We start from the raw sequence: 15335 nt of genomic DNA, 5'->3' as shown, positions 1-15335 counted from the left end.
CACCAATATAGTTTGTGCTGCTTCTAACCAAAACAGAGGCACTCTTCCCCATTTCAGACGCATACAGATATTGAGTTTGACTTTTACATGAGGGTTATGAGGATATAAAGCAGGATAAAAGAAACGTAAGCAGAATAAAAAGTGTTTATAGATATTAGGATAATGGTCAGGACTTTGTGTGTGAGTATAGCTAGGAGAAATCTGTTTCTGTTGTTATGCCAAATAGAATAGGAGAGGTTTAGTAACCGTGAGAGGCATTGTATCCACTGACTTTCAGTTTTCAACCCGTGATACTGTATAATTTTTAAGGGAAATGACAAGAAGCGAAAGAGAGAAAATCGAACGTGTGAAGCATCTAGTGTTCTCACATTTCAGGAGCTGTATATTTTTTTTGTATATGTACAGGTTTCACCTTTGCAACACGGACTTCCTCTGTTGATTTCAAATATATATAGCTGAATAACATGCAGTTGAAAAGAGTCCTTTGGGGGAATGCCTGTTGTTTTTGATCTCGTCTGTTGCAGCTGCTGTTCAGTGGCTCTGCTCTGGGTCTGTGTCAGATCGTGTGAGGTCGATGGGCCTCCTCACAAACTGGAAAAACTTTCCTTCTGAGTCATCTAAACTCCTGGCAGGGCCAGAGCTTTGCCAAGTGTATACTCCGAAGAACTGCAGAGGAAGTCAGAGTAGCTTGGGTTCGCCATACTCTACTATTAATCGTTTGCTGGCGTGTTTCGGTGTTCACAGAGTGTGGAAGTACCCAAAAAGTACCTTGAGAGCGTCTGCTTTTTCCCTGCTATTGTGCATCATGCTTGACCTGCCAGTCGTGTTACCAAGTTTCGGTCTTCGATGGCATCTTTCTCAGAAGCAGTCAAAAAGACTTCTGGGCTTCAGGTGTTGTGTTTAACATAGAGAAAAAAAATGCAGCCTTGAATAGGGGAATTCTACAGTGAGCACGAAATTATATCTGGGGACCCGGCCTTGTCCGTCACATGGGGCCCGATAGGAAAGACTGATCCTCACACCATGGGCTATAGCAACACAAATCGCATCGTGCTGTTCGTTCTGTGAGTCATGAGATCCTGTGATGTTGGCCTCGGCTGTGCCTCTCTCTCCTGGCTCAGTCTGTGCTCTCCTGTGTTGCAGTGTGCGGACGGCGGCTCGGGCCAGGACAGCTCCTCCATGAAGCGGGTGGCCGTGGTAGAGGACTTCTTCGACATCATCTACGCCATGCACGTGGAGATCGGCTCTGACCCCAACAAGGCCCCCAAGCATGCCGGCCAGAAGAAGACCTATAAAGCGGTAAGATCTGAGCAAAAGCAGCCCGAGCTTTAATTATTTATTTTGTATCCACTACTGCTGTATCAGAAGGCTTTACTCAAACAAGACTGATGTTCCCATTCAGGGGCTACAGCACAGTCTCCTTACTCGTCTGTGGAGCCCTGAGGAGACATTTATTTTAAGGGGGTGTGTGATTTGTGCGAGAGAGGGTGTTTTTTTTTTGGTTTGCTTTTTCAGCTAGGACACAGACGTTTTTGACAGCCAGCACACACACAGGTTTGCCATGCTGACATCACCACGTACGATCAGCTCCCTCAGGAGCTTTTCAAACTTTAATTATCTGTTAAACTAGAGTGGTACATCTCCCGCTGAGCAGACATCACATGTCCAATCAGCTTGACTGTTGTTCTTTTTGTTTTTTGTTTTGTTTTTAAGGACTGGAAGAAATTCCCCTTTTATCCTTTTTTCATGTTAGTTAGTTTTGCCAAATAAATAGAGGTGTTTTGATTGTGGCAGGAGAGTGATTAACTCTCCATATGTCTCAACCATTCAGAACATATGGTAGTCATGTATTTTTTAAAATTATTATTATTATTATTATTATTATTATTATTATTATTATTAGAAGTAGTAGTTCACGGGGCTATGTTTAAAGCACACTATTTAAATGCATGATTCTTTTCTGAGGAATGTGCCCTCTTCTGGTAAAAGGGAGTACTGCAGATTAAATTGTTTATCCATTCAAATTGAATGTAACCCTTTATGATTAATATAGTTAATAAAGCATGGTGGTGGTGGGGCGGGGGAATTAGCAATCTATTTAAAACATGTTTGTATAATTTATTTTTCCAGTTCGTACAGTTCATGTGAATTAGTCCAATTTGTTACACAAACACCCATCCCATGCACGGAAATTGAGGTGGCATGTATGGCTGGTTTATAGCACCAACCAGCCCTTTGTGTATAAAGCATTGAAGTTACATGAATATCGGTGGGAGAAGGGAGGATGATTTTTTGTTGTTGTTAAAGATGAGCTGTATTTAAAGAAAAGCATTGTCCACAGGGATTTTCTTTCACGGCTTCTGTTCTCCTGTCCACGCTGTTGTGAAAGAAATCAGACAGAGTTTATTCCAGCATTGGCATTGACATCTCTGCGTCTTCTCACGTTTTGTCGTAAAACTCGATTAATCCTGTGCTATGAAATTGGTGGTCAGGAATACCTTGGTAATCCCCTAAAGTGGTCAATTATTTCTAGGGCCTCAGGGCAGATGGCACAGTTTGATCGAAGGATTAGCATGGCAGGGTGACTGGGGACCAGACACCACCCCGAACACGAGCCTTAACAAGTCCACGGGGCACACCATGCACAATTTAAATGCCTTCAGTGGTGAAATAATACTCTTTGCTCCTCCACTAACTCTACATTTGAGCCAATGCAAAGGTCAAACTCGCACCGTTCTGTTAATGCTTAGATTTTTAGACACTGCTGGGAATCCTTCATCTGCCAGGTCCTTATTGTAAGCCATCGCTCGAATTTGGTTCATGTTTGCATCATTGTTGCTGATGCGCTTTTGCATACTGATAATACATTCCATTGTATACAAACTGACAAGAGCTCTTCCTGTTATTTAAAAAAAAAAAGTGAAAACCAACGTAATCCATTTTATGGTCTGGTATGTTTGCTTGTGCATGGGGTCGAAAATCACTTTTATTCATTTGTGGAAGGTCCGGTGTGTGGATTTTATATGATTTTCTGTTTTCACCCTTTGATACCATTCCAAACGAAAAATAATAACCTGTGAAATCTCGGTGAGATTTGTATATACATCCGGTTGCATCCGTGGAGATGCTGTACTGAGGGGCTCTGGAATAAATGCTGCAATTTTCCTACTTACTATAGGATAGGGGTGGGGGGGTGGTTTGTTTTATCCAAGACCGTACTGAATTATTAATATCGGGCTAAATTGATCAAAATGACTATTTTGCGCCAGGCGTTCATCCTCAAATTGAAAGGAGTCCTGTCAGGAAAATGAAAAGGAATGTGCAGCTTGCGATTGGCGGCTTGGTTTGTGATGCAGTGAGCCACATCTATGTTGTCCTGGAGGTGTCTTGGTAGGACACACGGAGTAGCAGGCCCTCTGTTATGATCCAAAACAAAACCGCCTTGACTTTATTTAAAGGGGTTGAGTCAAGGTCAAAAGGGAATGCCAGCAGGGGAGAGAGAGGCAGAGAGGGAGAGAGAGAGATGGAGAGAGGATGCTGTTGCTGGCAGAGCTCGCTGGAGGAATGGCCCTGTCCTGCTGAGAGAAAGAGTCCTGTGTGCTTTTGTAAGCATCTCAGGGAGGGTGAGGGGGATGGGCGGCGGTGTGGGGGAGCGCGTCGAGCATGCTCACATCGGGACGCCCTCGTTTCTTCTTGCCCTGTGGCATCGGTGGCGCTCTCATCCCGCAGAGCCCTGGGATCTCACCAACAGCTGGCAGGGGAGCCAAATTATTTAATTCTCGCTCTCGTTTTTTTTTTTTTTAAAGATTGCAGACGGCTCTGGAAGGCACTGTTGTTTTTTAAATTAGAATCTGGATCCTGATTGAAATACACATTAGGCCGGGGGTGCTCAAACAGGCAGAACTGAAGCTCAGATGAACGTACACACAACAAAAGACAACTGCCTTTCAGTGTCAATGGAGAATAGACAAAATGTCCTGCTCGGTACACTGCAGTAGTAGCTAATTTTCTGTTCAGTTAAATGGCATAGAGGTGTTACTCTAAATCTTTTTGTGGAATATCACCAAAAAAAACTTCAATATTTAGAATTAATTTAAAAATAACTAATCCTGTGTGAAGCCTCTCTCACTACGAAAGTATCTGTCCAAAAATAAGGTACGGTGCCATATTTTAGGCCCGAGTCAGGTGTTTCATCCCCCCTGTGCTGTGGGTAAACGTAGACCAACTGAATATCTTTCACCAGAGGCAGCGGTTGACATTTCTCTCTACCAGGCTACTAATGAAAGCAACAACAAAACCCCCTTTGGAGTCCTGTGGCTCATGACTGGGCCTGTCCGCTCTGCAGAGCATTAAATCAGCTGCGAAATGGAGACACGCGTTGGAGGAAATGAGAGGTGCTTAGGAAGCAGGAGGGAGGCTCGGTCTGTGAGGAGAACATGGCAGAGCCAGATTAGGACTCGCATTTCATTTTCACAGACTGGAGGGAAACGGCGGCAGTGCTATTACCCTACCAAAGCAGAGATAAGCAGCCAGTGGTTTTGAAAGGAGCTTTTTTGTTTTTGTTTGTCGTTTTCATTACAGGCAAAGCCACACTGACAATGCGAGAGCTGAACTGAAGCTCCAGTAGTCCTGTCGTGAATTACCTGCTCTGGCAACCAGAACAGTGCCGCCGGAGCAGCGCAGTTAAATAGGAATCGTAGCCAATTTTTTTATGCTCTTGATTTTGTTAATAAAAGAGCCAGGTTCCTCAGTTTGGCTTTTCTTTGTGCAGAGATTATCAGGCCTTGAACCAAGAAGACCAATTAACATCATGAACCAGAGCCGTTTCAATCATGAGCTCTGTAGACGTGCAAAGATGACACATGGCACACATGACAGCAAATAAAAAAAACTATAAAAAACTATAAAAAAAAACGTAGAGAATACATCACTTTGACCTGGTGCTGCACAGGTGAATACAACACTTATGTCTGTGCTTTTAATTAGCAGAGAAGTAAATGTAAGCTACATATTTGCTTACCTTCTGGAAACATTAAGAGATGTAAAACTCTAGCAAGGTGGACATTCCCTTGCAGTATTGGTCTTGATGCGGTGTTGTTTTATTTTAATTTTTTTATGAATGACTGGCTTGTGTGCACTAATCCTTTGGAGAAATGTGATTGAGGATTTCACAATACCATTTCACTGTTCTCGAGCTACTCTCTGATTTCTGCCTCCAAGTTACCTTTTGTTTGTTTGCTTGCTTGCATGTTTCCCCCCCATTTGAATGCTGGATCAGTTTTCACTACCTTGGCAAATTGAGATCTGTGCTCCAGTTTATTTAAGACTTAATCTTCCGAAATACCAAACCGTGTATACCTAAAGGTCGAAATGTATAAACAAAAACTGACAAGAAGACAAAAAAAACAAATGTCGAAAATACCTTTCCTACACATCTGTCGGAAGCTGCAATAAACCCTTTGTTTTTGTGGTGGCAGGTGAAAAATGAAATATTTGAATATTTATTTTTCTTTTCTTTCTTTCTTTTTGACACAGATCGCAGAGACCTATGCGTTTCTCCCCAGGGAGGCAGTCACTCGTTTCCTGATGAGCTGCCACGAGTGTCAGAAGCGGATGCACATCAATCCCTGCGCGGCCGAGTCCAAAGGTAAGGGGAGACTGGGGCTTGGGGCGGACTCCTCTCGTTGCTCTGCATTTGAGTCGTTTTTAAGTCTCGCTTTCAGATCGGGCCCCCATGAGTCAGAACTGTAAAGTGCCTACTGGAGCCCGACTGTGTCGTAATCTCAATATCTGCCGTTCCTGTCGGAGACTATGGTACTTGCATTCTCGATGTTGGTTCGGTGGATTGAAATGCAGTTTTTATTTTGTACAGAAGCCAACATCTGACCAAAAGAAGAACCTGTTTGGTGTGTTATGTACAAATGATAACAACAACCCCCCTCCAAAGAAAATCCCCAACGCAATTGTGGACACTTATTTTCACACTAAATAGAAAGCATGCAAATCACATACAGTCCCCTACAGAGTTCAACACCCCCACTCACACACACATACACCTACCTCCTGTACTCCCTAACACCTGGAAGAAAATTATTAGATCTGACATTGTAGCTAGATCGCTCACCAAGACAGAACCACACACACCACATATACACACATTGAGACTATGGTGTAGCCGACCGGTAAACTGAGCCCTAATAATAGCACCCACGATTTCACACACTAATTTATGCAGGTTCCCGCATATTCTGTATTCAGCCAAGTGGGACAGGAAGCTTATTGATTTGACAGAGGAAAAAGGGTAAACAAGTGGTTTTTAAACGGTGGAACAGACAAACCTGAGGCCTAATTCAGGATGCATCGTAAAAACGGTGCTTTGATACAGAACAAACAGTGAGAGATGGAAATACATAACGAAGCTAATTGCCGATCTTCCCTACAGGGCTTTCCCCCCCCCTCTCTCTCTGCCTCAGCAAATTGTATTCAAAGTTCACAAATTAATTATTTAACAGAATTAATTACTGTACACAGTGCCATTTTATTACACACAAATAATCAAAATGCATTCCAGATCCTGAAGTGAAGAAGTCTGTTTTGCTCCAGCTTTACCTTTCTGTTATTACACTATACTGTAGATCGCACTATTTGTCCCTTTAATGTGCTGAAGAAAATATGCCTAAAGGATATTGTGCTGGCATGTCTTGGTACACTTTGTTAGTCAGTGAGTGAGTTTATTTATTTATTTACAAACGTGGATAGAGACATTTTAAATCTAGATGGATTTTCTAAAAATGTTAAAAAGAAAAAAATCCCTGTATTGATTGACCTGAGAGTTGGAAGTTGTTGCTGGATTCTAACTTAATAGTTTGCTTGATTATTTCAATTGATCTGGACTAGAAATGCTTTAAAATGCCCTTGTTTTGCAATTTAGCACTTCAGTGGAACAACAGTTTGCCTGAGTTTGTACAGATTCCCCCACCTCTCAGATGAATGCCTTTTGAATAGCTTGTGACTAAGAATTTCAGTGTCTCTTACCAGCCATTTTATAGATAACGGGGGAAAAAAACGAACACCTTTTTCATTACCTTCAATTGCAAACCTCCACTTTATTACATTTTTCTGCCTTGCTTGATTCTTGGAAACAGGGTCTCGAAGACTTTGTTTACAGAGGGGGGGGAAATCCAAATTGAAAAAAATGTCCACTGATGAATGAACCACTTCCACGCAGCTCAAACTACATAAGGGATCCACACAACGTGGAATAATTTAGTCCAAAAGAGCTATTCATGTGTAATCTTGTATTATGTTGCTCTTTCCCAGACAAACACATTCAATCCCTTTCTGCGTTTTATTCTCTTTTGCTTTTCTCTGAATTCTGACGAAAACAGTCATCTGGTTCACGGGATGGTTCCTTCTAAAAATACAAAAATAAACAGATGTCCTATTTATATGTACTGCAAGCCATAGTTTTCTTAATTGGATAATTTTACATTTTAGTTGTTTGTATCCGTAAACATTCATCTGGTAGTAGACTTGTTTGTTTTTCTGTATGTGTCCCAGGAGGACAACCATCGAGATTAATGAAGAGCCAGTGGAAAGCCAGGAGATGCATGTTTGTGTGAGACATAGATAGAGGGAGACTACTCCAGTCAGCAACTCCATTGCAAGCTGTAAGACTTCAAAGACAATTAGTCATTTCTGAAGGGCAAGATATACAATCTGAAAATCTGTGTTAATGTTAAATCACCCTTTATCTCTTCCCTGCATACCTTAATTAAAGACATCCACGAGAGGCTACAATACACTCTGGGTATATCTTTCTATAAAATGACAAAACATAGACACAGAAAAAACATCTCGAGATTTGTGATGCGGCTATAATACCGTGTGTAAAGCGTTGTTGTTTTAGCCTGCCCATTGATAGAGACTAATTCAGCGGCTAACCCTTTTTTAAAGGATTTTCATCACAAAGGACTAAGGCTCCCAGTTCGAGCTTAGAACAACACCCCGTCCCAGCTCTGTCGCTCCAGTGCAGAGTTTCACTTCCTTTTCAAGGCTAAGACACGCTTACTTCATTTCCAATTCTGTGCAGCACGCCCTCCCTGTTACAACGTTTCAAACAAAAGTGACATTCAGTGAGACACATGAGCTCGTTCTGGGTTAGGGTTAGAGTCCCCAGTAAATGTAGGCTTTCCCAACGTTTAGGGTGTAATTTCTACTCTGTTAACTCTGTACGGTGCAGATTTGTAAGGGCCTAGCTTGGGTTTTTGTTGTTGAGTGTAGATTGACTGCATTACAAAGTCCAGGACGTTTCTAATATGGTGACACAATCATAGAGACAGCTGATCTCTAGCTATCTCAAGACCTCAGTGGCTCAGAACTTGGCTCAGATTGAGCAGCACTGTGCGAACCGAGGAGCAGGGAGAGGACTGAGGTATAACAAGGCACGTGCTTCTTGTCACATGGTATTTTTTGCACAACGCTGAGGAGCTTTGTCAGGGATGTGTCTGAATGTCTATGAAAAAATGGGGCTTGAATCATTTTCTTCCCGTTTTGAGAATATTTTGGTGCTACAACACAGCTCCTCCTGACTGGATGTATTGTATGTTCACCTCAAAAACAGGATGATTTGAGTTTGTGCTGTTTTGGCCATATTTGTATTTATTAATTTGTGTATTGAGCAATTTCTGGAAAGGTAAATCAATGAGCTACAAAGCGCTGGAATTCAGAATCACTCATTTCCATTACGGTTCTCGTGGCAGTGATGATTGGATGCTTAAAATTGAATCTCTTACTCCCCATTGATTCCTGATGTCTAGACATTTGTGGCTAAGGAAGACCGTATTTCTACAAACTAAACCGTACAATGTGTTTTGAACAATGATAATCTAAAAGGATCACATTTAGTGTGGCGCTTCTACGGCCGACGGGTTCAGCGAGTCCAGCAAATAAGGCCCCACGCAAGATAAGATGTAATATATTAATTCATTAGCATTTAGTTCTTTAAAGCTTTGATGCCAGTTGCGCTAGCCACATAAAACCTTTGAGAGCTCCTTCCCTTTTATCTCCGTTTGAATTGCCTTTGGTAATTACACTGACCGTAAAAAGGGAGGGAGTATCTCTGAACAAAACTCAATGTTTATCGTTCTACATTACGTCGTCTTGTTTTCATTTAGTGCATTTTAATTTAATTTCGAGTGCTACTCTGAGACATTTTTAATAAGCCCAGTCACATTTCCAGCAATTTTCTTTTAAATTAATTTGAATAACCTTTAGTGACACGACCAGCAACTGCTAAATGGTGGGGGGTGGAAGAAAAGAAAAATATCCAAAAAGCATCTCCTGAGTTTGTAGTGGAAACACGGCTCTAGTAAGGAAACCACCTCTGAAGATTTGTGTTTTTTTTTTTTTTTTACCTGAAATGTATTGTATTGTTGTCCTTGTTTCAAAGTCACCCCAATAACTAGAAGTCATTCCTTCAATTCCCTGAGATGCTGGATTTAAATAACAAACTAAGGACAAGATCACATTTTAATACTTGTTAAAAATAAGTGTTGTAGTGATGGATATGGCAGTTAACCCAGGCGGCCTGTAATCTTTGCAGAGAACGACCGGCCCTCTTCCTTGGTCCCAGGCCTCATTGACTACAACATGCCCATCACCACTACCTATCTCAAACAGATGAAGCTTCAGTGCATGAGCACCAACGAACAGGTAGGACACTCAGCCTTCCTCTACATTTATCCCTTTGTTCGACCATTTTTTTACAGAAATGTGGTAGCAAATATTTTTTAACTCTTTGCTCAGTGAGAAGGAGAAATGGAAACTCCTGGCTCAGTACCGATATTAGGAACCGTGTACAACTCCCACTGAGTGGTACGCTTTCAGCCGCAGATGGACAGAAGCCTAGAGTTTGTAATAGGAGGCTAAAAACCGATTGTGTGTGTCTGGCCTTGGTGTAGTGATGTATCCCTCGAATATTTGAGTGGTTTCCTGTCTCACATAGGGCAACGCTGAAGACGGGATACAATTGCTGCTGCTCTCCTTTGTTAGTAATCTTATATTGTTTTTGTGGAGATGAGGAGTCCTGTGGAGAGCTCAGGGTCTGCGGCCTGCTGAGATCTTATGTGTTCAAGATTCCCTTTGGCCCACCCGGCATCTTATTTCCACAGCATTTCATATGCTGTATTTCATATCTGCCGTTCCCAGTTTGCCATCTCTCTGTGGAACGGGTTATATAATTGAAACGCAAAGTAAATAACCTTACGATATTAATTACTTTTCTCTATGGTTAAAAAGTCACTTGCAGAAGTGTGTATGCGTGGGTGTGTAGATATCCGTGTGTGGGTGTGTGTATGCATGGACCATATGTGTCTGTATAGCGGAGGGAGTCTGGCTACATTCTGCTGCTTTCTGTTTGTCAGTTTTGTTTTTATCTTCAGCTTGGATTTTTCTGCAAATGCATTTTTGAAAAAGGTGTTCTTGGAATGCCGTTGGGTGCCAATTTCAAGCCTGTCAATCATTCGGAAGAAATTAACTGTAATGCGGCCACGGTATGGTTATATAAAATGGTAAAACAATTGCTGTTTTTGTGTAGAAATATAAAGACCAAGTATAAAAAAAGCCCCACTAAAGATACCTTTCTTTGTCTTATAAGTGTGATGTATGACATTTTCTAAGCAATCAAATTTTGATAGGCTGCCTGGAAAAAGTAATACGTGACTGCATCTCTATAAAAGTAAGCATTCAGGAACAGGTCCAGGTGGCTATATATAAGGGCTGCTTATGGCAAAACATGGGACTGCATTATTCTAGTTTGTTTTCATAACTTGGGAGCCTTTTTCAAAATAACAGTATGGAGAGGGGAGGAAGAGATTGGGCACACGCTGCACACTTGGCCCCTGCAATATTAGGGTGTACCTAATCTCTGTGAGGAAGCAAACACCAGTCTAGAAAAGTTAGGTTGTTGTTTTCTTTCCTCTTGTCTTTTGGTCTGTTTAAATAGGGAAGTTGGTGAGATGATCTTGCTTCATTGCACACACATTGCCACACATGGAGCTCAATTTAATAAAGGAGGAAATTACATGCATCCTTCCTGCAGACTGAGGTTTATTCTCCGGGCCTGTCTGAGCAGTAAGTGAAGATTAGTCACTGGGCTGGGCTGGCCTGGCCTGACATGAAATTGCATTAGAATTGTGTTGTCCTGTTAGACTGTGCTGTTCCTCCCTCTTCGGGACATGGGTTACACATTCTGTTACTTTGTGTACCTTTTTAAAGCAAGGATTAGAGCAAGGGTTTCCCAGTTTAAACACTCATACTCCGAAAAAACAGATGTGGATCTGGACAAATGAAGGAAAAATCATTGTCGTTAATGTGTGAACCATAAAATATGTTATTCAATATTTTCAAAGTATCTTCTCTTTTTTCATCCATACCGTCATCAGTAATAGCATCGGTTTTTGGTTTTGGGTTTAGATTAGCCGTCACAGAGCTATGGCAGCAGTGGATGACGGACACAACAGGCAAAGTGGGGTTTAATGAAGTGCCTTTAACTGAGACGAAAAATATTAAGCACAGATGAGTGGGAAGAACATAAGAAATCATTGCTGTGAAGACAATGAGCTGAACGCAGCCTGAACAGTTGTGAATTAGGGGCCAGGGCACCTTTTCTGTGTGCAATGTACACTGTGACACGCTTGGTCTCTCAAGCCGTGACCTGCTGTACCTCCGTAGCACCCCTAGGTAGCAGTGTTTCACCATAAATCTGTCCTTGGGAAAGTCATCAAAAGAAAAGGAGCATTCTTAGATAGCAGGAAAACGGGGTTCTGCTGTATTTTGTTATATTTGTCTTCCTGGATTTCTGAATCGGTGATAATTATACTGCTACTAAATATAGTAATAAAAAATTATATACTCATACACACACCAAGTTATTATGTATAATACACGAGAAATTAATAGTTCAATAGTAATGATTCCAAGGATTGGTTGAGAGAGTCGGGGGAGAAAAGATGCTCTCAATGTGGGTGCAAAAGGCTGTACCTTATAGCCAAGATGCACCAACCATCCCACATTGCTAAACCAGTGAGAGGAGGGTTGGACGGGGGCCTTAGTTTTGCAACATCTGAGAGTGAGAACATGTCCATGCTTGCTTTTCCCAATATTATTGGAACAATGAGAAGTTAAGAGACTTACAAACAAACAGACAAAAAACAACAAAAACAACAAGAATCTGCTTAATAAATAACAGTAATTTCATTGTAGTGTAATGTGTTGCTTACAAACCTAAAAAGCAGGTTAAAAATATATTTCCTGGCCTGAAAAGACTTTGGGGTGTGATGAAGTGGCCGTGTCGTCGCTCACCTGGGTGGTGGTTGGCAGATTCAGCAACACCTCATGGTCTCCTGCCACCTGTTACCTGTGGACAGACGGTCACAGCGTGAGTTAAAGCAGCTCTGACTGCAGGTAGGATTTCTATCCTGCGAAGACAACCGAGGGCGTGTGGTAGGTGCAAATTAGCATGGAGGGCTGCTGTATTGTGCTGTTTTCTCAGCTCGAGGCTTTGAGCCAACCTCAAGCTTTTCCCTTTTTCCTCACATGTGTAATGAGACTGGAAGCCTGTCATCTTGAAAGGCATTGAAAGAAACGGGTCTGGCTGTTAACAACTATCATTGGGCACCATTGACATCATAATAACGGAGCTGGGATGAGGATATGATCATTACGGAAGATGTTTAGACACGGTGACTTCTCTGAGACGGGGCCCAGTTTTCCGATGGCATGGTGGTCCGTCTTGCACCGCATACAGGGCACACATGCATGTGGTGGACGGAGGGTGTTTTGGGGGGATTTGAGCAGGAAACATTGAATTGTACATTGTTCGTTCTTCTTCACACAAAGAAATGGTCTTCATAATCGGAGGTGAAGAAGCAGGGAGTGGAAGCCAGTTGGTGACAAGCTTGTGAAATGAAAAAAAAATGTAAAGCTGTCCAGCCCAGTTAATTAGTGAATGCAATCACATATTCGCCTTCATCTCATTAGCATCAAATAATTAACAATGTGCTTGGATAGCCCTCCTTTTGTTACCTTTTAAAAATATGACTGGGGCTACTTATGGAAAGCCATGCAAACCCAACATGCAGAGTATTCCTCTTGTGAATTAGGCTTTGACATAATTCATAATTTATCCCTAATGGGAAATAACGTTGGAGTGTGAAACTGACCGGCTCGCATTTAGCCCCTGCATTTAAAAAGAAATATACAAAATCTCTCGCAACATGTTTTAAAAGCATAATTAAGCCTTTCAAATACTTGGCGTTTGCAATATATTTTGTTCAACCTTTAGATTTTGACCATGAGAATGTGCTCTGCATTGTTGTATAGTAAGGATGGACCGCACAAAGCTTGCTATTCTTCGTGATCTCTTCATTTTAATTAGAAAAGCTGACGATAAAATGGTTCATTTGAAAGGATGCAAAAGAAAACGCCGCACCTCAACCTGTCACTCATGCGGCACAAATAGAATGCGAATTTAAATAATTTGTATAAATGTGCATATTGTATGAATGCGGTGATGTAAGCGATTGTAAAGCGCGTTACTATAAAATGAAAACGTTCAAAAAACTAAAACGTGGTGACTTTTTGATTAATTTTGTTTTCGTTCAAACCTTTCTTTCTTTAAAACGAACCCCGGACCAGCGACTCCAAACGAAGGAAATACAGCAGGGCGCTATAATCAGTCTGCTGGGAGGGGGAAATCAGCTGATGTTCTTTATTAGACGCTTGTTAAAGTAATTTTTCTCTGTAAAGACTGCATGAAAGTAACTCAGCACCCTTGTAGAAAATACAAATGCATGGATTCGACGGAGAAGCACTTTCATATCATGCTCAGGATGACTTGGATGAAGGAAGAAGTCGCCTATAGTTGTCTGCACCTGTCCGGAATGTAAGGCGTGCATCCAGAAGGGTCGAGGAGGGGAAGAAACGCAATAAATAAGACCAAACAGGAGGATAAGGCTGGAGACAGTGCCACCCACCCAAATGTGCAGGGGGTTAGCAATGCACTCTACTGTACTACAGTGGAGCCCTTTGCACGGCGAGTGACGTCAGCAGCAGCGGCTCCGGGACTCCGCCTCCATCTTCTGGGCTGGATGTCAGTTGAGTCTCAGTGTGCCATCCTGTCTCTCAGATTAGCAGGATATTGTTTAAATATTAAAACGAGAAAAAAAAGAAAAAAAAGGAGGAAGAAGCAGAAGGAGGGGAGCCTGTAGTGGTGCTGGACACATATTAGCGAGCCGATTCTCAAGGTAAGCAGTTGTGTTGTTACTGTTCTCGCTGTAGAGGCTTTTTATTCCAAGGCTTTTTTTTTCCTCCTCCTTATGGAAAATAATGTTGGACTGTGAAATTGACCAGCCCTCCCTCTCCCTCTATCCTCCTCCTCTCCTCCTCCTCCTCCTCTTCCAAGCCGGGGCTTTTTTTATGGTTGATCTGCACTATGCAGTTTTTTTTTTTTGGGGGGGGGGGGAGATCGATATGAAAATCCTGATCCTATTTAATCACATAAGGAAATCATGAAATCGTGGCAACGTGCGTTTTTGGGAAATAAACACACTTCCTGCTCCTTTTCTGCGTGCATTTCTGTGATCCCTTTTTAGGGAAGAGTGCATTACACTGCCTGTAGTGCATTGGCAGGACGGGTGCTCTTAATAGCTCAATATCGGGATGTTTTCCTGTCAATTACAATATAAGAAGTTATTTGAATGTAACGGCTTTCCACTGTTTTAAAAAAAATGTAAGTACAGTGCAACATTTTAAACTTTTTACTATTTCCCACATCACATTGAAAACGTGTTTCTTTCATTTGCACTACTTGTTATGTACTACTTCGGGACTGATGTAATGTAATGACTGATTATTAAACAAACCAATTTTAAGATTTTGATTATTTTTGATTATTTGATTATTTTAAGAGAGCACAGTTCTGCTGACTAGGTTGAACAGCGGCACATATAACCTGCTTCATTTGAGAAAAAGGCCATATAAGAGAGCATGCATTCGGACGTAAGGCAGGCATCATTTTTGCATCCAAGAAACACTAAACAGGAGATCAATCTCGTCTATTGTAGATCATATACCTGTTATTATTATTATTATTATTATTATTATTATTATTATTATTCATAATATTGTATTAAATAGCAGCTTTCATCATCAGTAACCGTCCTATATTAATACATGGCGACTTTTGAGCTGATTGGAATCCCAGAATTCCAATATCGTTACATTTGTACCTTAACATTCCATTAAAAGCGATGAATATGGATCAGAGGAGACGG

At 41.5% G+C, this 15335-nt stretch overlaps 1 protein-coding gene across 2 annotated transcripts in view; it reads left to right on the top strand.

Moving 5' to 3' along the window:
- The window catches only part of nol4lb (nucleolar protein 4-like b), a 99936-nt gene that overhangs the window by 19328 nt on the left and 65273 nt on the right, over positions 1-15335 (top strand). For both annotated transcript variants that reach the window (XM_066702283.1, XM_066702282.1), the window contains exons 2-4: positions 1144-1299; positions 5536-5647; positions 9605-9714. In XM_066702283.1, coding sequence (XP_066558380.1) covers positions 1144-1299; positions 5536-5647; positions 9605-9714 — 378 coding nt within the window. The remainder of the gene's footprint in view (positions 1-1143; positions 1300-5535; positions 5648-9604; positions 9715-15335) is intronic.

Source organism: Amia ocellicauda, chromosome 4 (genome assembly GCF_036373705.1).
Source record: "Amia ocellicauda isolate fAmiCal2 chromosome 4, fAmiCal2.hap1, whole genome shotgun sequence".
Classification (NCBI taxonomy): domain Eukaryota; kingdom Metazoa; phylum Chordata; class Actinopteri; order Amiiformes; family Amiidae; genus Amia; species Amia ocellicauda.
This window is presented reverse-complemented; position numbering and strand designations above follow the sequence as displayed.